The following is a 26,765-nucleotide window of genomic DNA, read 5'->3' as shown; positions in this document are numbered from 1 at the left end:
ATCGTGGGATGGTTTGGGTTGTAAGGGACCTTAAAGCTCATCTAGTTCCAGTTCTCTCGATCATCTAGTTCCAGACTTGCCCAGAGTGTGCTTAGGAGGGGCATCCAGGCCCCCAGCTCGGTGCCAGGTTGGCACAGTGACCTTGGCACTGGCTCTGTTGGGAACCAGCGCACATGGCTCTGCACAGGCGCGCTTCGCAAAGAAAACCCTGAAACAGATTTCAGGAACAAATGTGGTTTGAACCCGGGCCAGGAACCAGGACCTGCAAATCTGCGTGTTGCACTGGCTTCCCTGCAGGCTATGGATCTGCTGGCTGCTCTCACTGGGGAGCAGGGAGGGGTTTTCAAGGGCTGGGGGCTGGCCAGGCTGCCGGGGGCATCGGCTGCTGGGCAGGGTGGGACTGTCATTGATTTTAACTCAGCCCTTAAACAAATCTTGACTCCTCATAGTCTCAGTGGAGATGCAGCATCTGAAATATCCATAGGTTGGCATGTGGGGTTGGTGGGCTTGTCTGGAGAAATGTGGAGAACAGAACTGCCTGGGTGTTTAAAGTAAAAAAATAAGAAATGGGGCCTGTGCTTGGCAAGCCTACCCCCACCTCACAGCTGTGTGCCCCACGCCAGGAGGGCACTGGGATGGCTTTGGGGTCTGCAGCCAAGGGGACACGTGGTGCAGGGACATGTGTGACTTGGGCTGTGCTGTGGTTCTTCCCCTGCACTGCACGACTCACAGGCTGGCCCGGAGTTTCCCAGCCCATGCTTGACCTGTTGTGGTCTCACTCCTGTGGCCATGAGGTTTCAGCTGGCCCTGAGCCCCCTGTGCTGAGAATGGATGGATGGATGGATGGATGGATGGATGGATGGATGGATGGATGGATGGATGGATGGAAACCTGACTGCATGCTGTGCAAACAGCTTCCACCTAGTGCAGCTGCTCCCATCCTTCCTGACTGTGCTTGGCAGCCTTGACCACCAAAAACCTGGGCAATGAGGGTAAAAGCCCATTGCTGCATTGCTCCCTCTGCCATGGGAGAGGTTAACAAGCCCAGCCTGTCCTGAGCAATGCACCAGTTTGGGGGCAGCATGAGAGGGTCTGGTCAGTGCTAAATTGATCCTAAAAATATCTCACCTCAGGGCACCCTCTTGCAGTAATTTGGGGTTGGAGGCATAGCATTGTGTCTGGGTTTCACTTCTCCACTTTGCTTTCCCACTGCATTCCTCAGTTTCCCCCAGGAGCACCTGAGGAGAAGCTGTCGTTGGAGTTGGTGAGGTTTTACACAGGGTGTGTGCCTCAGTTTCCCCTTCTCCCAGCCCCAGCTGCACTGCCCTACCCCATGCACACACCACGGGCAAAGCCTCCCCTTAGGCAGGGCAGACAGAATCTGATCTCTGTGAAGCACAAGCACCTTCCTCATCCTCATCCTCAGCTGCAGCCAGTGCCAGCAGCAGGGGGGTCAGGCAGTGCTCTCCCTGGGCTTCCCATGTCCCCGGGTTGAAGCATGTGCTTGCTGACATGTGCAAAACAAACCACACAGAAAGGCCAGGCTTGGAGCCACTCCCTGCTCAGATGAGCCCTTTCCTTCCGCTGCCCATGGGGCAAGTGCTGGTGGGGTCCTGCTGTGCTGGGAAAGGGATTGGGAATCCTTGGGACAGCAGGAGGGAGCTTCCAGTGAGCAGTCTGCTGCACCAGGCAGGGAGGCTGACGTGGGATCAGGAAGGGTGCAGATGTAGCTGCAAAGTCCCTGTGACCAGGATGAGTTCCATGCTCCAATGGCAGGAGCAGCTGAGCTCAGAAGTGTGTGGGGTGGGAAGGCTCAGGCTGCAGGCACCAGTGTGTGTGGCTGGGGCTGTGCAAGGAGGGCAGCTGCCTGCCCACCTGGCCGCCTGCTCAGGAGCAGGTGTGCATGGGGGTGAGCACGTGTGTGTGCACGCTCACCTGAGCCCTCTGGGTGGTTTGGGGGTGGGCACAGCTCTGGTGCTGCCGTGCTGTGGTCCAGGGGGGCTGTGCTGGAGGCACCGTGAGCCACAGGTGATGGGAAGCAGAGGAGACGCCCTGCATCCCTTTGTCCCTGCATCCCTTCAGTCTGTCCCTGACTGAGGACGAGCAGCACAAGCAAGGGCTGGAGAGATGCCATGGGAGGGTGCAAGGTCCACGTGTCACTGGTCACATCCCCCTCACCCATAGTCCATCTCTGCTCCCCACCACAACTGCAGGGAGCCGTGCCAGAGGTGTGCAGAGCCCAGCTCTGTTCCAGGAGCGACAGGGATGAAAGACACCAGCTCAGCATTTTTCTTTGTTTTTCATCTGCTCAGGTTGTTGATAGGGAGCACCATCAGGGGCTGCACCTCCCAGCTGGATCCTCTCTAGCATGAGCATCCCACTCACCCCAGGAGCAGCTGGCAATCCATCGCAGCATTTTGGGCTTGGAAAAGCTTTTTGGGGCTGGCTGATCTCCCTTTGCCCCTCAGGACCCTCCCTGGTTGCTTCCTCTGACGCATCCTGAGCGATGCTTTGTTTTGGTGGTGCAGATGGGAGTGGCTGTGGGGACCAGCATCTCTCAGGGCTCTGTTGCCAGTGATGTCCTCGGTGTTCCAAGGCCAGAGCCACAGTCCATGCTGTGATCACTCATGTGGGACCTGCTCCCAGTCCCATCCATGCCCATGGGGGTGAAAGGAGTCGAGGGTGCACTGCTGGAGGCTGACCCTGCTCATCCAGCCCTGAGCTGCAGCCACAGGTAGCATGTGTGCAGTAGGGCTGATGGTCCCACGGTGACCCAGAGCATGAGGCTTGTGTTGGGCATACGGCCCAAAGTCCCAAAGTAACCCAGGAAAACGATCAGCATAAATTTGCTCTGTGGGATCCTGCTTATTTATTTGAAAATGTTCATGGGTCTGCAAAGTGGGAAGGGTTTGAAATCTGTGAGAGAAGAGCCTTGGCCTCTGCTTGGCTTGTCCTTCATCCCCTCCCATTGCAGTGAACCCCAGCAGGCGTCCTGCCGAGTCTCCAGCTGGGAGAGGGGCAATTCCCAGCTCCATGGGTTTGTGTCAAGGGTGCACATACCCACATACCCTCCTCTCATTTTCCCTTGTTTCCCCCAAGAGGGTTTCAGTTCCTGCTCCATGTCAGGAGGGCTGTGGGAGGTCTCCTGCCACGGGGGTCCTACAGGACCCCTCAGCAGGGCTGATGGGGCTGTGGCTCTGGTCCTGGAGTCCTGGGAGCTCCTTGCCTGGCTGGACTGGATGGGCTGGTTTCTCTGAAAGTGGAAATGTTTTAGCAGTGACGCCAGCGTGGCCGGGGTGGTTGTAACTTGCTCAGATGTGGAGCTTTTCTGCCTCCTGCGTTCCTTGCCCCCTTCCTCCCCCTGTCCTGGAGATTTGCCGCCTGCCTGCGCTGCTGTCTTGCCCGGGTCAGAATGGGTGTGTCAGCCCTGCAGCCACGGCAGAGGCAGGTGCCACCACTGTTTTGAACGGATCTGAGACACCTGTGAGTCACAGCAGGCTCCTGCTGCCACCTGCCCCTTCTCCAGGAGCTGGGCAGGGCACGGAGTGGGCTGGGTGCTGCCACAGCCATCCCCCGAGAGCCCCCGGGGTGGATGTTCACTTCCAGAAAGCAGAAGGAAACCACATTTCCTGGAGCCTGAGGCTGCCTGTGCAGGGAGAGGCACTGCAGAAATAGGGAACAGAAATCACCCCTCCTCCTCCTCCTCCTCCATGGCCCAGCTCATGTCACCAGGTCTCCATCACCCCCTGCAGTGGGGCCAGTCCCTTGTCCTGGTTCTGTGCCTGGAGGAGGATGGGAACAGCAGGGCTGTGGTGGGCCATGGGAAACTGGAGAATTAAGTGACTGGCAGTGGGAGCTCAGAGGTGCCAGCATGCCCAGAAGGCAGTGTTAAAAGGGCACATTTTGAGGAGTGCTGAGCCACAGGGCTGTTTTGGGGATGCATTGCCCCATGGCTCCAGGCAGTCCTAGTGACCAAGAGCTCCAGCTCCTAGTGCCATTCCAGCTTGACATCAGAGTTTCCCTGCTCAGCATTGTCTCTTCCCAGCCCCACGGGCACTCCTGCCCTTGGAAGCATTTCCTTTCAGTTTCCTTCTCCCAGACTTGGCAGGAGGAGAGCGGTGCCCTCATCACCTGCCTGGGAGAAGCCAGCTCAGGTTAATGCAGGCCAAGGGCTTTGTGTGCCTTGGAAAGCATTTGCTGGAGCTGGTTGGGCAATTCCTGGCTTTGGCTGGTGTCCTGATGGGAATGCTGGAAGTGCAGGCTTGAGTCAGGCTGGGAGGTAGTGGGAGGCATCCCTGCTCTGACCCGGAGCATAGTCAGGCTGCACAGCACCCAGCCAGCTCTGAGCATCTCCTGCTGGGGATCCCACCACCCCTCCAGTCCCTGTTCCTGTGCTGGACCACCCTCAGGGTGAGAAAGCTTTGTTTTCCCTTCTGTTATTGTTGGATGCTCTTACAGTGAAGAAAGGATGCACCCACACACTGACAGATCCAAAGATGGTCCCTGTCGGTCCCCAGGCCTGCTGGGGGCAGTGACAGGGATGTGACAAGGTGTGGCAACAGCCACCTTCCCTTCTCACATCTCTCAGTGGAGAAAAGGCTTAAAGCTGAGTGCTCAGCTCAGCACCAGCAAGCACAACTTGCAGCACGTTCTGCTTCCTGCGTCCAGCTGCTTGCATGGCTTCAGGGAGATAAGGCTTGTGGCTTTCTCCTGCCAGCCTTATGCAGGATGGTGCTTGGGGGTGCCCAGTGTCAGCATGCCCCTGCCCTTGCCTGGTTTTGGGGTGCTGTGGGGGTAGGGGAGGCACAGCCTGCAGCTCTCTGTGCCACTGATGTTGGCAGAGCCGCTGCCCATCAGCCCAGCAAGCCAAAATCTGCCTGGAGGGGCTGAGCCTGGGATGGCTGGGAGAGCTCAAGTTCCTTACGTGCTCCCAGTGTGCTTGTTTGGAGTTTCCCAGTTTCTTGGCCACATGAACATGCAGAATGTGCTTGTGTGCTTCTCAGGGTCTGTTTTGGTTTTTTCAGCTCCCTGTTTTGACATGTCTTTTTGGAGGCGTTTTGCATTGCTCCTGACCATGCTCTCCCCCATGCTTAGGGGGAGTGAGTTTGGATGGTTGATCTAATTATCCTTTCCCCTTTTGTGACACACTGGCCTCTGCTGTCTTGGGCTGTGGAGCTTTAATTAAGATGGTCTTAATTTTAACGGGAGTTGACAGGGTCAGAGAGGAGGAGTTGGGACTTATATCTGTGGGGAGTGTGTTGGAACTTATCTGTGCTGGGCCCCTGCACAGCAGCTGCACTGCCCTGCCTACTCCAGCCATTCTTTCATCTGGAAGAGCTCTCCATCACCTGGGGGAACCAGGGGAAGGCTGGACTGCCTTGGCTCAGATGCCTTCATCATGCTGTTACTGGGTGAAGCAGAGATCAGGACTGGGGACACCTGCCTGGGGCTGCTCCCATCCCCAGGTTGGAGCTGAGAGATGAAGTGAGCATCCCTGCATTGTTCCTCCTGTTTTAGGAATCGGTGCAGGTGAGAAATGAGTGTCCTTGTGGAGGAGAAGGGCTGCAGTCACAAGCCAGACGTGTCCTCACTGCGTCAGCCGGGCAGGGACAGGGTCTGCAGCATCACACCCCACTTGTGGGGCTGGGGCAGCAGCTCCCCCTTTTCACAGCTCCTGGGACTCATTGCAGTGAGCCTGGTCCCAGCCTGGCAGAGACGAGCCTGTGTTCCCTGTCCTGTACTGAGCAAAGCCTGATGGCAGGGACAGGGGACAGGAATTGTCACTGCCTGGACACAGTGACTGTGTATTCGGGTGGCAGAGGGGATGGTGGGCTGGGCCAGGGCAGCCAGGCTGTCCCCAAAGCACCGGGGCTGTGCTGCTGCTCGCTGGCCCCCAGCTGTGATGCTTGCCGTGGGAAAGGGCAAAACCAGGAGCATCCCCTGGGACTGAGGGGGAAACTGTTCTGTGAGCATATCCGGGGCTGTGCATCCTACTGAAATGTGGGGAGGGAGCAGAGAGCAAAGCAGGGAAGGGGACAGGGTGCCACCTTGAGATGATTAAAAGACCACCTCGGTGCCGTGGTAATGGCAGAATTGACCAAGCTGGGACTTCACCCACAGCACTGACCCTGCTCTCTGGGCAGCACTGCTGCCACTTTGTGCCACCCAAGCAGGGGCCCACGGGGGATGGCAAAGTGCCCTTCGGCTGCCCCCAGCCTGGGACCTCTGGTTTAACGCCCCCCTCGCAGGCAGCGTCCATTGATCCTGCGCGGATCTGCCCCGGCTGGCCCTGCCCCGGCTGGGAGGGGGCTGGTTGTGTGCCAAGGGGATGGAGGGGCTGGGTGTGTTCGGGACCGCTGCTCTGTGCCTCTCCCTGTCCCCGGTGCCGGCTGCCACGGGCTGGGTGCCGCCAGGCTGCTTTGTCTCGCCCGTCGTCCCGCACGCTTCATTTTTCAGTCTGGTGTGAGACAGTTGCCGTGATTAATCTCACCGGGTTCTGCGAGCTGAGGACACGGCTCAGCTCGTGTCCCTCCATCAGTGGCTGGGTACTGGTGCTCCCAGCCCCTCGCCCCCTGTCCCCCAGCACCCCCACCCTGCTGCCGGCAGTGCTGCTCAGCACCCCCGGCTCTGGAGCAGCTCCAAGGACAGCGCCTTTATTGCCGGAGATGTTTCCCTCCCCAGAGCTCGGTGTCTGGTGCTGGGCCCCAGCTTGTCGCGGCATTTCCCAAGGTTTCTGCCTCTGCCGTGTTTTGTCTGCTCCCAATCAGTGTCTTTTGTTAGTGTCTTTGCGAAGCCGATAAGATCGCTTCCCCTGCGCTGTCAGCCTGCCCGTTCCACGGCCATTGTATCCTTGAGCGATCCAGGAAAGCAGCCGGAGCGGGACTCGCCGGGGAGCTGCCGCTTCCCCTCGCTGCCAGAGCATCTCTCCTCAGGGAGGTAGGGCAGAGGATGGAGCCTTTTCCTGCCGCCCAACTTGCCAGTTAATTTTTTGGGGGAGACAGCCTGGAGCGTGGGTGTTGGGCGGTCCAGGTGGCATTTCCAGCGCCGGCAGCGGAGGACGGGGATGCCGCTGTCTCGCGTACCGTGATCTGATCCGAGCTGAGGTGTGCAGCCGAGTGTGATCCATTTCTAATTGCTTTTGGAGAGGGTAGGACTGGGTTGGCCTCTCCTTGCTGCGGCCTCTGCCCCGGGCAAGTTGCGTGGCTGAACTCAGCCCTGGCACCCTCCCCTCTGTCTAGGGAGGCAGGGAAGACCCCAAATGCAGAGCCAGCAGCACACGGGGATCGGTGGGGATGGCAGTGCCGGCGTTGTCTGGGCCTGGCTGTGGCCGTGCCAGTGATGTGCTGGTGAGGATGGCAGCCCCACTGCCAAGCCAGGACTGTGCCAGATGTGCCAGGGAGTGCCAGGCTGCTGCCCCAGCAGCCACCAATCAAATCTGTCAGCAAGTGGTTGCTAGTGCATCCATCCACCCAGGGACCTGCCCTTCCCCATCAGCAGAGCTGGCACCCGCTGCTCCAGCACATGGCTGACCCCAGGCTGAGGCATATTTGGATTTCCCTCCTGGCTTTTTTGGGGGTAAATCATTGTTGTGGCCCGTGTCACAGCGTGCCCGGGGGGCAGGGACACGGGCACCACGTGTGTACGCGGCACAGCTTTATTTGTATGTGCTGCAGCCTGGAGTTGGGGCTGCAGCTTCCCCCCTGCATCCCGCTGTGCAATCATTGCCAGCCAGTATTTGTCAAGTACAAATTACAAACCATTCAACGTCTTAAAGAGCTGTCAGTCAGCTCCCACTCATTATCCTAATCAAATGCACTAAAAATAGTGACAAAACTTATTAGCAGGGGGAAGGGGAGGCCATGAAAACAAACCTGCGGTGGGGCACGGCCCCTGCATGCAGACACTGGGATATTCCCCTTATATGAGGTGTGAAACCCGGGGTATTGCCCTTGGATCAGGTGTGAAACTGAGCTCCCGCTGGGACGGGAGCCTGGTGGAATACTGCTTGGGGCCTTGAAGTAGGGTCTGAATCCTGTCTGTGCCGGAGCAGGAGCCCCTTGGGGGTGCCTGAAGCCTCTGCCCAGCACTGGGTGAGCAGGGCTGGTTTGGAGAGAGAATTTCCTTTCTGTAGGAGAAGAAGAAGCAGTTCCTGCAGGAGCTGGGGCTGGGAAAGGGTGGCAAAGCCAGGTGAGGGGGTGCCCTGGCTCTGTGGGGCCATGTGTTGCTCTGCTTTCCACCTGCAGCTCTGCCCCGAGCTGCTGCTGCTGACTAGAGTCCCCTCATCACGCACACTTGTGACAGAAAACCGACCTTTTTGAAAAAATTAGCTAAAACACGCTTTTCTGGATGAGTCAGGACTTGAGCAGCACAGGTTGCTGCCGTACCTTGTGCTTGGTTTGTGCCGTAGCATTTGTCTCAGCTGTTGGAGCAGATGACTCATCCCGGGGGACGAGGTCTCTGCTTGGTGGCCGACCATGCCCTGCCACAGGTCGTGGCTGTCCGGAGATGGAGCAGCAGGGCTGGAAATGCTGGCGTGGCTGGAGGAACTGGCTTTGCTTTTCCCCTGAAAAATCCCTTGCTGGGCTGGGGGTGCCTCTGCTCCCCTTCCACTCTGGGACATGGCTTGGGGCGGCTCCAGCCGCCTGCTCTCCCATCCCCAGTGGGGTTGATGGAGGGGAGCAGAGAATCATCCCCCCTTCACACCGCAGAGATCAGAGCGAGCGCTGTGAGCTCGCCGGAGGGATGGCGAGGAGGAGGAGGATGAAGGCAGCCCTGGGCACTGAACCGTGGCGTGGGGGGAGACGGTGTCGGGGCTGCCGCGGTGCTGACGCTCCCTCTCCTCGCAGGCTGCAGCGGGAGCTGAGCTGACTTCTCCGGCAGCACCTCCCCACCCCGCGGCCAGGCTGTAGCCGAAGGCACCGGTAAGACATCACCGATGACCCGGGCAGCGGGCTGCTTCACCTTCTGGGGGGCTCACAGCGGCGGCCCTGAGTGCTGTGCCACAGCCGGAGCGTCCCGGAGCATCCCGGCCGGGCTGGGGCTGGCTGCGGGTGCGGAAGGCACAGCGCTCCGCGGTGCTCCCGGCGGAGCTGAGGCCCCGCAGCTCACTCCGGTGGTGGTTCTGAGCCCCGCAGCTCCCAGCTCACTCCGGTGGTGGTTCGTGCCGTGCCGCTGGCGCTGCCCCCCGAGCGGAAGGCAGGGAGTTCCTGCAGGCTGCGACGTGCCCGGGGTGCTAATCCCCGCCGCAGGAAAGCTGCGAGTCGAGCACAGGCGGCGCTGGCCGTGCTCCAGCCCTGTGCACAAGCCCTGGGAGGGGGAGAGGGGAAGTCCTGCTGAAAGGCGAGGCCCTGGCCGGGATGGGGAGCGATGCTGAGCCCCCCATTCCCGCGCTGTGAAAATCACGGCAGCTGGGCAGAATCCCACTGGGCAGCAGCCAGGCTGCCCTGCCTGGGTGCTGGTGGTGCTGAGCATCCCTGCAGCCTGCTGCGTGTGGAAATGCTGTATTTGTTAGACATAAATTTATTAGACATATACACAGCATAGCTCCTGGCAATGGGTGTTTTTTGCAGTCTGGCTGCCGTCCCACAGCTCCCAGTGATGCTGCTGGGGTGTGCTGGGAGCCACCACACTTCCTCCTCGGACCTTTAACTCCGGGGAAGGGGGGGTGGATCCACTGGGGACTGTGCCAGAGGCAGGGGGGGTCTCTCCCTGGTGCCTCCCGAGGACATGAGTGCACAGCACATTCCTGCTGTCATTAATCACTCCTTTGCCAGGCTCTTGCACAACCCTGCATTCTCCCAGGGGAATCTGCGCCCTTTCCTTTCCAGCTGCCAAGGGGGTGTGGGAGCTGCAAGAGTTTTCTCAGGCCCCTCTCCTCCCTGGGGACAGGTGGAGAGCCACAGGGCTAAAGCCACATGGTCGTGTAGGCTGAGTTACCTGGGACAGAGTGGGGATGCTGTGAGGCTGCCAGTGCCCCTGGGCACAGTTTGGGGTTGCCAGCCTGTATTTTGCACTGACCAGATTGAAGGCAGAGCATGGTGTAGGTATTGAGATGCAAAGCAACAGGAGAGCTTGGAGTGGGGCTCTGCAGCCCCTTCCCCAGAGAGCTGTGGGCTGGTGCCTCCTCCTCCTCCATCTTTGGCTCTTGCAGCCAAAGCCCTGCCAGAGCATCATGTCCCAGTGACCAGCAGATCCAGCAGAGCCCTTGCCTGGGAGGGTCAGCACCCCAGTGCAGGGTGGGAGTTCTCCCTGCCCCAAACTGCTCTGTGAGGAGGGATGAACTCACAGTTCATGGTGTTCCTGGCCAGGACATGCCTGGAAGTTGCACATCCTGTGCCCACAGGCTCATAGGCATGAAGGTGAGGATGCTCCTGTTTTAAAAAGGGGGATCCCCTGTCCTCTCGCTGTGCTTTGCTTCTATCTAATCTCTGGGCATATTGACTATTTTATACCTTGATTTCCTCAGCACACTGATAAATAATTTTTTGACCCAGGCTCAGAAAATGTGCTTGGGGAACACTTGTGTCCCCAGAGTGCTGCCAAATCCACCACCCTGCCTGGGGTGTTTTCCTGCCTGGGGAAGTGCTGCTTCCAGGGGAAACTCTGAGCAGCTCTACTCTTGCTCACTGTCCCGTGGGGAGTCACAAGCCACACGGTCACAGCCTTGCCATGCTCCCACTTTTCTCCCTGCACTGCCACTGGCATCCCGGGAGCCCCAGCGGGTGCCAGAGCCCCGGGCAGAGGTGAGCAAGGGGCTGGCTGGGGACAGGGAGGTGGGGGCTCCTTGTCATCACTCCCCAGGTCTTGCTCTCCCCTGCTGCAACAAGCTTTTAAAGTGCATTTATGGGATAGACTCCTTCCCCTTGGCTGCAGGATCTGACTCTGGATTGCCAGAAGTGACCATTTGCAAGTCCAAAGCTTTTATTTGACCCTTATTTGCTGTGAGACCCCCAAAGCCTGGCACAGATAAGGGTGGACTGAGTCCTGTGGCAGATAGAGGCATGGCCCCTCCTCATCACCGGCATCCACAGAAGGAAGGACAGCTCTGCTGCCCCTGGAGTGGCTGCTGGAGTCATACCCAGCACAAAAAAAATCAGTTTATTACATTTCCCAAACCATGGCAGGATCTGAGCCTGCCGGCATGGGTCACACAAGGACACTGCTGGTCCTCTGTGCAGTGTGGGAGCTGGAAAGCAGTAGATGGAAATTGTGTCTTTTGGGAAATAAGCCCTGATCGACAGTCAAAGCCCTTGCTGTGGGAGGGGAGCTGAGGGGGACAGGGAGCAGCTTGTGCCTGGCACCCCTAAGCTTTCCCACAGCAAGAGCCAGGGCTTTGCCCCAGTGACACTGGGGCTGTGCAGGCTGCTGGGGCTGCTCTGGGGGGCTCGGCCCAAGCTTCTCTCCAAAGCTGGGCTCAAAAAACCCTGTGCTGGATGAGGCTGAGCCCTCCCAAAGCCTCACGGATGGCTGTGTCCAGGTCTGCACCCCGTGGGCAGCAGCTGCCTCCTCTGCTGCTCCCCTGCTTGTTTTCTTATCTGAGATGCTCTCCTCCCTGCTTGTCTCCACCTCCCTTTTCCCTCCTGCCATGCGTGATCTAGCCTAAATATTTCCTGCCATAGCTTCAGGACACTGCTGGGTATCCTGCCATCTTTAGAGACTGCAAATAATTCCCTGCCTTCATTTATGTCATTACCTTGAAGGTATTTATAGAGTGTGGTCTTGAGTGGAAAGGAAGGCTATATATAAACTATTTGACTATATATAAAGGCGAGATCCCTTGGTCCTTAGCTGCAAACTGCCTGAAACTGCTCCTGATTTAAACTTTTATCCTGTTGGCTGCATGCTTTGGACTTCAAAGGTCCGTCTTCAGTACTTAAATCCCCATCCTGGTAGAAGCTCATGTGTAGGAGGAAACACATGGGGACTGAGCTGTGTCCCACGGCAGTGCCTGGCCCCAGAGCTGCCAGCACAGGTCCGGGTTCCACACTCAGCATCTTTGCTCTGCACTCCCACAGCTCGGCATGCTTCCCTCTGCTCCCAAACCATGTCCTGGCAGTTTCACTGGCTGCTGGGGCCACACAGGAGGTGTCTCCATGTTAATGAGGGGCAATGGTATCCCAGGGCAAGGGCAGCATGGCCAGACTGCCCAGCAGCTGCTGCTTGAACAGACTCAACAACAGAGGTTGTTTCCTTCCCTGGTGGGCAGGCATCTGTCACTTGAGCCCTGGGAAACAGCTTCTTCTTATTAACAATAATAAGAACAATAATAATAACAACAATAATAATGATGATGATGATGATAATGATAATAATAGAAGCCCTCTGTGTGTCCTCCAGCCCGGGACCATGGGGAGCAGCAAGAGCAAGCCCAAAGACCCCAGCCAGCGGCGGCGCAGCCTGGAGCCCGCAGAGAACACCCACCATGGGGGCTTCCCAGCCTCGCAGACCCCCAGCAAGGCGGCTGCCCCCGACGCCCACCGCACCCCCAGCCGCTCCTTCGGCACCATGGCTGCTGAATCCAAGCTCTTTGGGGGCTTCAACACCTCTGACACGGTCACCTCGCCGCAGCGCGCCGGGGCGCTGGCTGGTCCGTGGGGCCGGGGCTCGCCAGGGCGGGGTCGGGGTGGGTTTGTGAAATGTGGGTCTCCTCCAGTCAGGTCTCATAGCTCAGCTACCTTAGAAGGCATAAAATCAGCAGGATGGCTTCTGTGGTAGTGTTGGAAACAAAAAGGTTTTAATCGAAGGCAAAATAACAAAACCGGGCCAGGTGCAAGAGGTTCTTGTTCCTGGTAAAACACCTCACAAAAGTAATTAGTTTCTTTGTTCTCTTCTTTTTCTAGTAAATTGCTCAGGTGGGACTTTTTGGCTTCTGTCCAATTAGCTATCCTTAAATTTGAGGTGAAGTCCCCCAGGTCCTATGAGATGTCTTTTCACCTAATTGAGGAGTGAAACTTCTGGGCTTGTTTCCCTTTTAAGGGGACAAAGGATATTTTTGTCACTCTGTCAACAGGGGGCACATTCCTTTAGGTTTGTGTCCAGCTTCTTGGGCTTTTGGGCTTTTGAGGGACTCTGGGCTTGGGGGAGAAGCAGAACTGTGTTATCAGCCAGTGGGAGGATGGTGGGAGGCAGTGTCCCTGTGGCTGTGCCCCTCCTGAGTGCTCTTTGTCACAGGGGGAGTCACCACCTTCGTAGCCCTCTACGACTACGAGTCCCGCACGGAAACCGACTTGTCCTTCAAGAAAGGAGAGCGCCTGCAAATCGTCAACAACACGTGAGTGTCCCTGCAGCCAAGCCCACGGGGTGAGCTGTCACCTCTGCCCCTCCTGGGAACCCCCAGCCCAGCCTGGCAGCACCAGCTGTCCCAGGGATGGGTGCTCAGAGGGATGTGCCAAAGTGCACACGGACACAGTGACTTGTCCAAGGACACTGACACTGAAAGCAGTCGTTTGCCTGCTTCCTCATCCTCCTCACCCTGCTGCTGGTCACTGTGGCCTCACAGCCATGTCACCAAGCCATGTCCTCTCTTTGCTGGCCATTCTGTGCCCTCCAACACAGAGCCATGTCCCCACCAGTCCCATCCCCATCCATGCTCAGCTCCTTCTTATTAGCCTGGACACCTCCCTGAGCTTCATGGGTGCTTTTCCCTGTGCTTGTATGCTCTCTCTGGTCTCAGCTTCTCTCTTGACTCTTCTTTCTCTCTCTCCATGCTGTCGTTTAGGAGAAAAGTGGATGTCAGGTGTGTATTGCACATTCTTACTGTTGTTATAAATGACCTAAATGATCAAAGCCTGTCTGCTGCCCACTTGAGGGCAGGTTGGATGGAGCAGGGCTGGGAGGAGATGGTTTCCAGATGGTTTTGTGGTTGGCTGCATTTGTCCTCTTTGAGTGACCAGAACAGAGCAGGGAGTCCCTTCCCATGCTGGGGAAATGTTCCATCCAGAGCTGTGTCTCCACCTGGGAGCTCTGAACCCATCCCCTTTCCTTGTCCATGTGTGCCTCCCCTCTGCACTCTCTTTCCAGCTGGCTCTTCACTCCCCCCTGCCCTTTGCATTTTTCTTTTGCATTTTTTAAATTTTACTTTTATATTTCATGAGTGGCTCTGGTGGTTCAAGTATTTCCTCAGGGGTCTGACCCCCTGGTTTGCTCCCCATCCTGGTCACCACAGCACATCCATCACATGCAGGGCAGCATGGCCAGCTGGAAGATGCTCCTGAAAATGATCCTGTATTAACCCCATGTGTGGTCTGTCCTGACAGGAGGCACATACAGTCCAGAGCCTGGCTGGCAGAGCCAATGTCCCCAAGGTCCCCAGCTATGGAGCTGCCACAGGGTCCTGAGGGTCTGCAGCTCCTGCTCCCCCTCCACTGCTGCCTTCCAACCTGGGCACCCAAAACAGCAAAGTCAAAGGGTGGAAAGATGAGGGAACATTCCAGGAGTGAGATTTCTCCTGCAGTGCTTGGGCAGTGTGGCTCAAACATGTTTTCAATCTGATCCTTGTTCTCGTTGTTCCAGTGCTGTTTATTAATGGTGATTTGTTTCATCTATGAAGTCTGGGATGTGCAGCATTTCAACATTGCAGGAAAAGCCTGAATTTGGGAGTTTTGGTGCTTCTTACTTTCAGTCTCAGCAGCGTGTGAGCCCCATGCTTGAGTTCTGCTTTCTGGCTGTTGCAAAGTGAGCTCTGCCCATGGGGGTCCAGATCAGGCCCATTTATGAGGGGTTTTTCTTTTCACCTTTTATCATTTCTGGGGTTTCCACACTTTTTTTTCCCTTTTCTGCTATTTGTCAAAGGCTCGGTCAGAGGGAAGGCTCAGTCTGTGATGGGCTCTGCAGCATCCTGGGGAGCAAAAGGGCTTTTTTTGGTGACACAGTCCTTTGGTGAAGGGTACAGGATGTAGCTGCCAACCTTCCCAGTGCCTGTGTGGGTGAGATGTCCACAGGAAGAGAGGTGGTGGAGGAAGCTGGGAGTTTGTGCAGTGCTCAGGGGTGAATCACCCTTCTCAGTGACCTCCCAGAGATGTTCACACAGTCTGGGAACAGCTTGGGCTGCTGCACTTTGGGGACAGCAACAGACAGCTCTGTGATGTCCCCTTCCTCTGGTCTCCCTGGCAGGACAGGGAGTGCCCTGGAGCTGCAGGGAGGGGACTTGGGTTCAGTCCAGGAAGGGCTGGCAGGTGCTGGGCACAGTGGCCAGGGTGGCTTTGCAGGGTGGCAGCAGGTTTTGGCTGTCCTGACGGGGCTGGGGTTGCTCAGGGTGAGATGAGAAACCTCCAGATCGCTCACCTCCCTGCTCTGGGTCATCCTACCAATCCACCCAGTGCAGAAGGGCTCTTGTGGTACCACTGCCAGTGGGATGAAGTCTCCTCCCAGTCAGCAGGCAGCCAGCTGGGATGTGGTGGGATATTTTGGGAAAGATTGTGCAGGGAATTGTTGAAATGCTTTGTTTTGATGATGATTTTTTTTTTTTTTTTCCCACTGAGACATTTTTGAAATAGTTTGTTTCGCTGAATTCCCAGCTTGTAGCCTTGCAGCCCAAGCTGGAATAAAGCCACAAGTCAAAAGCTGGGCATTTTTCAAGCAGATGTTTACTATGGTCCTGTGGGAAAGGAGCCCAGCCAGCCTCCTGTCCCCTTCAGAGCCACCTCAGTAAAGGTGACTGGGGCAACAGCCCTGGCTGAGGAGCACAATGCAGTGTGCTGGGGCTGGAAGAAGCTAAAATGTCATCCAGGGCTGCTGTGAGGCTGTTCCAGGGCCAGAGCCCAGCTCTGTGAGTAGGAAGAGATGCCTGGAAGGTCCCCACCATCCTCACCAAGTGACACCATCACGGGGAGCTGGGGACCATGTCTGGGTTATCCCAGTGCTTTGAAGCATCACTGGTTTAACTGGGAAAAGCACAGGTCACAAGCAGCTGGTGAGTCTGAAGCAAGGATGGAGGTTTACGCGTCTGCAGGGTCAGGGATGGGTCTGGATGTGGTCTGGTGTTCCTTGTAGTGGTGGCTGAGGTTACTGGTGTTTTTCTGTAGCTTGTTTGTGGAGGTTGTCCTGCCAAGTTCTTGTATCCTTACGGGGCTGTTCCCACGAATCTGCACTTTTCCTGTAGCCTCGTCTCCCTTGTGGTCAGGATGAATTCAGAGTCTGTCTTTGATGGGCAAGAAGATGCAGGTGGTGGGAGGAAAAGCCCTGCTGTCCACAGGAAGGGGAAGCCACCTCCTGCCGTGTTCTTGTTCTTCTCTGTTTGTTGTCCTTTCCAGCCCTGTCCGGAGCAGGAGCCGGCGGGAAGGAGGGCAGAGCACCCTCCAGCTCCTGGGGACATGCCTGGGGCCACTGTGCCCGGGGCAGGAGGGCTGGATGGGGCTCAGCTGCAGGTTTTTAGGGACAAGGAGCCTCACTCGTGGCTGTGCAGGCACAGCCCTTGCTGAGGCAGCAGGAGGCTGCAGCCTTGCAGGGCTGTGGATGGGACAGCCGGGCTGGACAGATCCCGCTGCATCCAGGCTGGACACCACAGACCACAAACCTCAGCCCTGTCCTGCTGCTTTTCTGCAGCCTGTGTTTAACTAACTCCCTTGGGCTTTCCTGGTTCCTTTTTCAATCGCTGCCATCATTCTGTCGCTGCTCCACGTTTCCTGTCCCTCCCCTTGCCTGCTGCTCCCTGCTGCCAGGACCCCCAGTGCCCCCCAGCCTCCAGCCAGATACCCTTCCCACTCAGGTGGCTCTAAAGGTATTTTGGCTTGCTGGCTGCCCTGCCTGATTCTGGTTTAAAGCATTCCATAAGTGGATGGATGGCCCCAGGAGTGAGAGCTCACCCAAACAGAGCCAGGGGCAGGGGCTGGCAGCAGGAGCTCTCCTGGCTGGGGGCTGGCTGTGGGGCTGGGGGCTGTGGGGCTGCACCTTTTCCCAGTGGGGCTCTGTGCTGGCTCATCCTGCCCCGGTGCCTGTGGGCAGGTGAGGGGCTGGCTGGGGGGCTCCTGGCTCCACACTGAGTGTGTTTTGGTTCTCTTGCAGGGAAGGTGACTGGTGGCTGGCTCATTCCCTCACTACAGGACAGACGGGCTACATCCCCAGTAACTATGTCGCGCCCTCAGACTCCATCCAGGCTGAAGAGTAATTGCCATCTTTTAGACAGTTTATAGACAAGTGATAGCAAACACACCCTGAGCACTCCCCCTCAACCCCTGCCCTGCTCCTGGGAGAAGCCTCCAAGCCCTCTGAGTTTTTCCTTTTTGCTAGTTTTCCCCTGTGAATGTCCAAACCAGCCTTTCTTTAAGGCCATAGGTGCAGTGCTGCAGCGTGCTTGCATGGTGGAGGGGTGAGTGGTGGTATAGCAGGGCTGTGGATGCTTTGCTCTGGTTTTTATGGAGAGCCTGGAGAAGACAAGGCTCCAGGGAGATCTCATTGCAGCCTTCCAGAACTTAAAGGGGATTCTAAAAAAGAGAGATGTTTTACATGGGCAGAGAGGCCTGTGAAAGGACAAAGGGGAATGTTTTTAAACTAAAAGAAGAGAGATTTAGATTAGATGTTAGGAAAAATTTCTTCACCCTATGGATGGTAAGACACTGGCACAGGTTGCCCAGTGTGGCTGCCCCATCCCTGGCAGTGTTCAAGGCAGGTTTGGATGGGGCTTTGAGTAACCTGGTCTTGTTGAAGGTGTGGCAGGAAGGTTCCAGCCCCTCTGGCAGGGAGGCAATGCCCAGCCCAGGCTGTATGGGGATGTGGCACGCCCCGAGGTGCCCGAGCCCAGACACAGCCCCTGCTCTCCCAAACCTGCAGTGGGTGGGCCAGGGCTGAGCCCCCTGCGTGGGCAGGCAGTGGAGGGGGGTAGTGCCGGGGCTGAGCCCCTGCCTTTGTCCTGCAGGTGGTATTTTGGGAAGATCACTCGGCGGGAGTCCGAGCGGCTGCTGCTCAACCCCGAAAATCCCCGAGGGACCTTCCTGGTCCGGGAGAGCGAGACCACGAAAGGTGAGCAGGGCTGGGGGGGCTGCTGGCCTGGAGGAGACCCTGTCTGGGGGTGTGGGGGTACCCTGAGTCCCCTCAGTGTCTGCTGCTGGTGCTGGTCTCCAGGTAGCCAATGCTGACATGGCCGTCACATCGCCAGTGACATGCCTGTGCCAAAGGCACTGTTACACCACTGAGCCCGTGGGCTGGAGGGATGAGGCTGCTTCTCTCCCACCACTGCCCACCCAGTGAGTGCCCTTTTCAGAGGTGGTTCAGCTCATGGCAGGGTGGAAGCCAGGGGTCTCACCAACTCTGGCAAGACCGCCAGGCAGGATGGTCTCTTCTCCTGTTTTGTTTTTTTGTTGTTGGTTTATTTGGCTGGGATTTTGTACACCCCCAAGTAGATGTTTTTTTGGTTTTCTCCTGGTCCCTGTATAGTGACAAAATCTTGAACACGTGCTTCCTGGGCAGCCAGGCTGAGGGAATGATGAACTTTAGTCCTTTCAAGTCTGACACTTCTGAAAGTGCAAGTTGTGATCTTTGAGGTTTGACTGCCTGAGGATGTTTCTTACCTGGTTTAGTTTGGCTCCAAATGTACCTTTGGGAAAAGCTCCTTGATGTTTCTTTCTGGTTTTATGCCTTGAACTTACCACTATTTGTTTTATTCTGATGGAAGCAGCTTCTTCAAGCAGCAGCATAAATCTTACCCTCTGCTATCTGTGGCCCCAGCAACACCACATTGTTCTCATGTGGGCAGAGCAGAGCCAGGCTCCTGAAGCAATGCCTGTGGTGGCACTTGTGCAGGAGGGAGCTGTGCCCACCAGCCCCTTAGCTCCTCTCTGAGACACTGAGTAGCTGTTGGTCAGCAGTTCCCCCCAGCCTGGCTCTGCCTGCTCCCCTCCCCTTGTTAGCACATCCCATAGGATGGCTGCTGGCAGAGCTGCTGTGCTAGCAGAGGGCAGCTGGAGGTTGTGATGCTGTGGCATGGCTGTAGCTGGGGGATGTGTGCCATTCCTCCCTGACCCCTGATGCCAGCTGGTGCAGCCAGGAGCTGCTCCCCATCCTGTGCTTTGGGTGCAGGCAGCACCTCCATGCCCAGCCCTGCCTCCCCCAGTGGGTCCCCATGGGGAACACCCATCCGTGGCACATCTGCAGCCCCTCTGTCGTGCCCACAGGTGCCTACTGCCTCTCTGTGTCTGACTTTGACAACGCCAAGGGGCTCAACGTGAAGCACTACAAGATCCGCAAGCTGGACAGCGGCGGCTTCTACATCACCTCCCGCACCCAGTTCAACAGCCTGCAGCAGCTGGTGGCCTACTACTCCAGTGGGTAGCCATGTGGGTCCCCTGGGCTCTGGGGACACCCTGGGTGCTGGCCCTGCCCTCGCTGCAGGGCGGGTGTTGCTGGGAAGTCACCGCTGCACTGGGGGACACCAAAGCAGCTGTGTGGGACTGTGGTGAAAAGCTGGGGTTTGGGGCAGAGGGTGAGGGTTTGGGTATGGGTTTTCAAGGTGTTTACAGGAAAGCTGTGGGGTAAAGACAGCACATGCCTAAGTACCCAGGTGTCACCCTCCTGCTGTCCCTTCCCATGCCAGAACATGCTGATGGCCTGTGCCACCGTCTCACCAACATCTGCCCCACGTCCAAGCCCCAGACCCAAGGCCTTGCCAAGGATGCCTGGGAAATCCCCCGGGAATCGCTGCGGCTGGAGGTCAAGCTGGGACAGGGCTGCTTCGGAGAGGTGTGGATGGGTAAGGACCATTCCCACCCTGCTGTCCCCTCCCTGTCACCACCTGCATCCTGTCCCCAGCCATCTGCAGATGCCTGGAGGTGGGGTGGAGTAGCAGGGGAGGGACACAGCCCCCTGCCCCGTACGTGTGTCCTGAGCAGCGTGTCATGTGCCACAGGGACCTGGAACGGCACCACCCGGGTGGCCATCAAGACATTGAAGCCTGGCACCATGTCCCCAGAGGCCTTCCTGCAGGAAGCCCAGGTGATGAAGAAGCTCCGACACGAGAAGCTGGTTCAGCTCTACGCTGTGGTGTCAGAGGAGCCCATTTACATTGTCACTGAGTACATGAGCAAGGGTGAGCAGGGGAGGGACACCGAGGGGGTAGCTGAGGGGCCCTGCTCCTCTGGACTTCTCTCACCATCGTCTTCCTCACAGGAAGCCTCCTGGACTTCCTGAAGGGTGAGATGGGCAAGTACCTGCGGCTGCCCCAGCTCGTGGATATGGCTGCTCAGGTGGGTTTGCACATCCCTGGGCCTCCCTCATTCCTTGAGGGGGCACTGGCTGCCTGAGCCGTTCACTGGGCTGTGGTGGCTGTCCCTGGTCAGGCAGTGGGGTGCTCTGCAGCCTCGCCTGGGTGGGTGCCACTGTTGGGTCTCAGCCCAGAGGGGTTGCACTCTGGAACCATCATTTTGCCCATTCCTGTTACTGCCAGCTCTCCTGGCCAGCAAACCCAAGTCTGCATGGCATTTCTTGAGCAGCTGGTGTTTCCCACACCTCAGCTGGGTCCCACTGCAGGCCTGTTCCCCTCAGTGGTGCCAGGCTCTCCCCGGGGACCCTCGTGTCATCCTGTCAGCCACACTGCCCCACATGCTGGTCCCCACAGATCGCATCTGGCATGGCCTATGTGGAGAGGATGAACTATGTCCACCGGGACCTACGGGCAGCCAACATCCTGGTGGGGGAGAACCTGGTGTGCAAAGTGGCTGATTTTGGCTTGGCACGACTCATCGAGGACAACGAGTACACAGCTCGGCAAGGTGCGTGCCCAGGGCTGCTGGCACCAGAGCAATGGCCACTGGTCCCACGCTGTGTTGTGCCTGGAGCCAGCACGTGGGCCCTGGAGGCACCCCTCACCCTGTCTCTCCATCCAGGTGCAAAGTTCCCCATCAAGTGGACAGCCCCCGAAGCAGCTCTGTACGGCAGGTTTACCATCAAGTCAGATGTCTGGTCCTTCGGCATCCTCTTGACCGAGCTGACCACCAAGGGCAGAGTGCCATACCCAGGTGAGGCTGGCACTTGCTGGCAGAGACCCTGTCCCCTTTGTGGTGCCCAATACCAGCTGTCCATGCTCAGTGCTTGCCCTCAGCTGCCTCTTCCCAGGTTGGATCCTGCCCCACTGGGATGAGCAGATATTGGCCAGGATGCAGCATCCCAGCCACGGTGTCCCGCTCTAGTCCCTGAGCAAGGTGACAGGGACAAGTGCTGCTAGGCCATGGGTCCTGTCTCCCTGGGTCATGGGATTGCCCCTAAGGCGGGTCCTGGCGCAGCAGCCTTGGTGTCCCTCAGGGGCAGGCCTGCCTCTGATCAGTGCCGTGTCTCCTCTGGCTGCACGCAGGGATGGTGAACCGGGAGGTGCTGGACCAGGTGGAGCGGGGGTACCGCATGCCCTGCCCGCCCGAGTGCCCCGAGTCCCTGCACGACCTCATGTGCCAGTGCTGGCGGAAGGACCCGGAGGAGAGACCCACCTTCGAGTACCTGCAGGCTTTCCTGGAGGACTACTTCACCTCGACAGAGCCCCAGTACCAGCCTGGAGAGAACCTATAGACACGGGGCTCCTCCTGGCACCAGGGACACTGCTGTCCCCACCGCGGGGCGCCGAGGGTTGGCCTCCCCAGCGAGGGGCTGTGTTTGTGGGGCAGCCCTGGAGCAGGACAGGGCACTAGCTCCAGATGCAGCCAGGGGAGCCCCTGGGTTCCCCCATCGCTCATTAAGACTTGTGGCCCGTGTTTAACGAAGCGGCGCTGTTCTGCTGGCGAGAGGAGCCTGTGGGCACCAACAGAGCCAGCTCAGGAGGGCAAGCAGAGCATCTCCTGCCAAGAGACTTGGGTTTTGGGAGACTTTCCCCCTCACAGCTCTGGGGTGAGCCAGGAGGATTTGAGGGACAGCATCACCCCACCTCAGACACACGGTCCCAGGCTCCTGCAACCCCTCTCTAAATCAGCACAAATTTCCCTGCCCCTTCACCCTCCCCACCATCTCCCTCTTGGCTCCAGCTCTCCCGAGGGTGCTGGCAGAGATGTTTTGATGTTTTGCCACAGGGATGTCACAATTCCAGGCTGGCTTGAATGGAGTGATGTGCCAGGGTGGTGGTGGCAGCATGGGATGACAGCAGAACTCTGGTGATCCCTCTGGCCTCACCATGACATTAAGGGCTGGTGGGTTCTGGGACTCTGAAATGTGACAGCTCCAGGCTCTGGTGACCAACACTGTCCCATTAGAGCACCCAAGCACACAATCAAATCTTCCAGCTATGTCTGTTCCCCCAAGGGACACATCTCGCCTCTCTGGGTGCAGGACTGGGGATACCAGCAGAGCCCTCACCCTGCTGTGCTTCGTCCCACCACATGCTCCAGGTCTTCCAGCCAGACCCTTGGGAAGTGCCCCCCAGCCACCCTCCCCAGCTCTGCCAACAGCTTTCCCACCAGCAGAGTCCCCTGGGCTGGCCCTGCCACCAAATCCAGTGCCACTGTGGTGCTTGGGTGCATGGCCCATGTAGTGTTCTGGGTGTGGGAATGTTTTGGAGGAAGTACTTGACTTTCACAGATGGTTTTGTCCACCTGGTGTGTTTTTTAGCTGCCTTCCCTCTACCCATTGTGTCTCAGCTTCCAGGCAGCAGTCCCCATGCAGCATCTCCAGCCACATCCCCCATCTGGAAGTGCTGTGCCACATTTGCATCCTCATCTTCCCTCTGCTCACTCCCAAAGGCCTCAGCCATGTCTCAGCTGTGGGTGGCTATTCTGCCCAGCTTTGTCCCACACACATCCTGTGGGGCTGATCCCTGGTGTAGGCAAGGCAAGGCTCATCCCCTGCCCTCTCCCACCCAGCCCCTGCTTGTACATAACCCTTGAGTGGTCCCTGCACCTTCCCAGACCTTGACTTCATTGCATGTGTCAGTTTTCCCTGTCCTGTGGCTGTACCCTGCTGGAAAACCTTCACCATGGTGGTTCACAAAGCTTCACTCCTTCACCTCTGGGTCCCAGAGACCCTTGCTCAGAGAGACCTGGTGGTCTTCAGATGCTCTCCTGGAGCACAAAGGGTTGGGGATGTTGTTGGGCAGGGGGCTGGAGGGAAGGACCTGGAGAGGGGAGCCAGTGGCTGTGTCCTCCTCTCAGTCCTCAAGCTTTCTGTGCCTCCCTGTCACCTTTGGGATGGTGTTTGCCTCTGGCACAGCCTCCTTGCAGGCAGCAGACCCAACCCACCCCTCACCAGCCCCTGCCATGCTGCCAGTGTCCTACAAAAGCAGGGTGGGAGCCAAGCACGGGCAGGAGATGGCCAAAACCCCTGTCCCAGTTCTCCACCAGAGCAGGACCCAGGCAAGCCACTGCCACTCACTCACTCACTCACTCACTCACTCACTCACTCACTCACTCACTCCCACAGTGCCCTGGTGTGGTTTGACCCAGCCACTTATTTATGAACCAAGTACATGGTTGGTTGTTTGGTGGCTCCTTTTTTAATAGTAAAACTTTTAAAATCAGCTTGAACAGGCTCTTCTGCAGTATGGAGAGGACATGCTAGCTTGAAAAGCAGCAGCTGGAAAATGAATTTTTTTTTAATGATTTTGGGAGTTGGAGCCTTTTCTCCCCCCCTTCCTTTCCTAGCAGGTTTGCCGTGTTGGCATTTCTGCATTTGGGCAGGGACTCCCCAAACCTCAGTGTTCTGGGTCTTCCCATGTTTGCAGCCTTTTGGGATGGGCAGCTGCCACAGATACCCTGTCCCACGGTGGCTGTTCCAAGGGGTGGCTTGTGCCATAGCTCTGCCTGAATTACACAAATCCCTACCCCTGGGAGAAACCTTTTACAGCTGTAACATGTGGAAGGCAGATTTGGTCTGGAAGCTGGGAAGAGAGAAGGCAAGCACACGTGTTAAGGTCTGGCCTTTGGTTGTCTGTGACACGTGCAGGGCCGTGGGTGCAGCAGGACAGGGAGGCCCCAGTGCAGCCTCTGGCTCTTCCCAGAAGGCAGCAGGCTGAATTCCCTCAGGCTTTCAGCAAGGTCTGGTGAAGGAGATGTGCTGGGGACACTTCAGAGCAGAGGGCAGTAAGGCAATCCCAGAGAAGCCCTCCTTCACGGGGCTGTGTGTCCACATGTCCGTGTGTCCATCCGTGTTCCTGTGCAGTGCTTGTGGTGGGATGCAGTGTGACCAGACTCACCACCACAGCCAGCATGACCTGGAGGCCCTGGGAATGCAGAGCTTCCCCTCCATCATTCTGTCTGCCAATTTACTTTTTAAGCCAATAAACTCCAGAGGGGAGCCCCCACCTAAGGATGCTCTTTGGCTTCCTGGGGTCCATAAAACCCTACAAGTCATTCTCCTCTGCTGTTACCATTTTTTACACAGTCTTTTGTAAGATCTCCAACTGACTATGCAGAGAATGTGTGGATCTGTGTCTCTCTCCCCAGCTCCCCTCACTTCCTCACTTGCCTTTTTCGGTGTCTCAGTAAAATATTTAGCTTTTTTTTTTTTTTTTTGAATAATAATACAACTTTGGTAAAAAACCTGAAAAGGTCCAGCTTTTTGGGTGGTGGGGGGGTGGAGATGCTTTGAAACTCTAATGTTGATGTAAATACTTTGCTATTTGATAATTAAATACAAACAGACCTCACAAAACAGAAGTGTAGCTTGTGTATGAGAGGACCTGTTAGCTCCTTAGCATCCCTGCTAGAGGAGCTGATGCTGCCTGGAGCATGTGCAGTACCCATGTGAAGCTCCTGGTGCTTCAGACACTTCTTTTGGAAGATGCTTCTGGGATCTGGTGGGGCTTCTGTGCTGCTGGAGCCACTCCCCAGACATGCTCAGGGTTCAGCACAGATCAGGGCCATGTCTGGCATCTCCAGCAGTCCTGGAGGAAAAGCAAGTGACACAGTCATTGCAGTCAGGCCTGAGGGGTGTTCCATGTGCCCCCAGCCTGGGCAAGCACAGGGCAGGGCAGGGGTGGTGCTTGTGCTGCCACTGTACAGGGCACGGTGTCCCTGAGTGAAGCCACCCAGGCTGAGCTTGGGGGGACAGGACAGGGGCAGCCTCCCTTCAGCAGAATCTGCTTTTTCAGCAATCTAAGAAAGGAGCCTGCTGTGTTAAGGTAATTAGTGGGTGCTGAGTGGGATCCCTCACTCGGTGATTGAGTAATTGACATCCAGCACAGTGCAGGACAGAGGGGGTTTTCAAATTCAGAGTGGATGCTGCTGCTGCTGCTCCTTCACCACTACCATCATCACCACAGCCTGGGGTGGCTTTAGTGCCTCAAGCCCCCCAGTCTGGCTGCTGCCTTTTCCTCAGACTGGTAAGTGAGTCAGTCTTATCACCTTAAAAGTTTGATGCTTTATGTTTTGTTTGTCTTTAAAACAATTAAGCAATTGAGGGATTATCTCTTGTGTGCAGGTCCCTTGGTCTCTGTGCAGTGCCCTCAGAGCTGCACCTTTGGTGTTGCTGTTTGAGAATGGGATGGCCATGGGGGGTGAAATGGATGAGGAGATGGGTGCTGGGAGAGGCCAGGGTGCTGCTGTCCAGCCTGACCTCTGGGGAGGTGCAGGGAACTGAGGTGGTTTGTGTGCAGGGGATGAGGGGACTGGATTCAGAACTTCCAAACCCTGCCTATGGCACGGTTTGCTTCCTCCTGTCCCTGTGTTGTCCTCAGCCTCAGTGGCAGCTGAAGCATCTTAAGAGGGCATTGGGATGGGGCTGTGGCTGCCCCCAGCAGCTCTGGTGAGGAGGCAGGGGTCCTGTGCTGTGCAGTTTGTGTTGGCAATGGGCTCTAAAATGGCGAGGAGGAGTTGTTGTTTGACTTGAGCATCCCCTTTGCTTACCCAAAGCTCAGTGGTAAGCACTCCCCAAGAATGTGGACTCCTGGTCCCACAGGATAAATGCTTTTGAGTACACAGGGTCAGCCCTGAACTGCAAATCCTGAGTTGTGCTGAGGGCTGGGGTCTCTCCCACAGCCTAAATGCAGCAGAAGGTCTCCTGGAGCAGGAGCAGGGTGCTGTAGTTAAAGGGTTGGTTCACAGCAGGACTGTCCTCCTGTGTCAGGCTCTCAGGTTTTGCTGGCAGTGCTACCAGAGCTCCACAGGGCCTGTTACTCACTGGTAACAAGGGGTGGACAGGAGGCTGCCAGCATGTGTTCACTCAGAGGACACAGCCTGTTGTCACTTGGATCTCATCCCCTCCAGCAGCAGGTCTGGGTGGCACCTGAGCCATCTGTCCTCCCTTGCCCTACTACCAAAGGATTTGCCTTTGCTGGAAGAGTAGCAAAACCCTCTTGCCAAAGGGTAATCTTCAGGCTCTGGGGGAGGCCTGAAGTCCTTACCTGACTGTAGCTTACCTCCCACGGCTGGGAAACCACCTGGTGGCAGAGAAAAGCTGCAGAGCAGGGCTGCCTGTGACCCTGGGCGATGTTTGTGGTCTGCCTGGCTCAGGAGATTGGCTGGACCAGCCTGGGTGACAGCATGAGGGGTGCTATTGTCAGTGGGACTGTGCCTCCAGACTTGGCTGCCTTCCTGAGCCACTGGTGGATGCTTCCAGCCCAAATGGCTCCTCCATGGGGTCAGCCTCTTTCCTCTAGCTGCTGCTGTTTGTAAGGCCACGCTGTGGTCTTGTCTCAGGGTGAGCAGGAAGAGAATCCATGCAGGAGGCACTAATCACCCAGCAAGATCCCTGGCTGAGAGGAAGATGCTGGGAGAGCAGGCTGACTCCTACCTGCACCCCAAGAACTGCTGGGGAGCTCAACTGCCAAGTATCAGATCCTAAGATGATGCACTGCCATGGATATCGGCCAGATCTAAAGCTTCAAAAACAGGGCAAGTCTTGTGGTATTCCAGCTCTTCATCCTG

General features: G+C 57.1%; 1 protein-coding gene across 2 annotated transcripts; it reads left to right on the top strand.

Annotated features, from left to right (window-relative positions):
* Positions 1-12,345: 12,345 nt before the first annotated feature.
* Positions 12,346-22,839, top strand: SRC (SRC proto-oncogene, non-receptor tyrosine kinase; the record flags this gene model as incomplete). 2 transcript variants are annotated; one of them, XM_084217984.1, is made up of 12 exons in its annotated part: positions 12,346-12,586; positions 13,171-13,270; positions 13,718-13,735; positions 17,002-17,100; positions 17,852-17,955; positions 19,107-19,256; positions 19,526-19,681; positions 19,838-20,017; positions 20,098-20,174; positions 20,546-20,699; positions 20,814-20,945; positions 21,278-22,839. In XM_084217984.1, 12 exons carry the CDS (start codon positions 12,346-12,348, stop codon positions 21,484-21,486), a joined length of 1,620 nt encoding a protein of 539 aa, XP_084074110.1. In that variant the 3' UTR covers positions 21,487-22,839. The 2 variants fall into 2 exon arrangements, with proteins under 2 accessions (XP_084074110.1, XP_084074111.1); XM_084217985.1 differs by lacking the exon at positions 13,718-13,735.
* Between the last annotated feature and the right edge of the window lie 3,926 nt (positions 22,840-26,765).

Source organism: Fringilla coelebs, assembly GCF_963513975.1.
Source record: "Fringilla coelebs genome assembly, chromosome: 18".
Taxonomy (NCBI): domain Eukaryota; kingdom Metazoa; phylum Chordata; class Aves; order Passeriformes; family Fringillidae; genus Fringilla; species Fringilla coelebs.
Note: the sequence above shows the minus strand (reverse complement) of the source record. Positions and strands in the feature narration are given on the sequence as shown.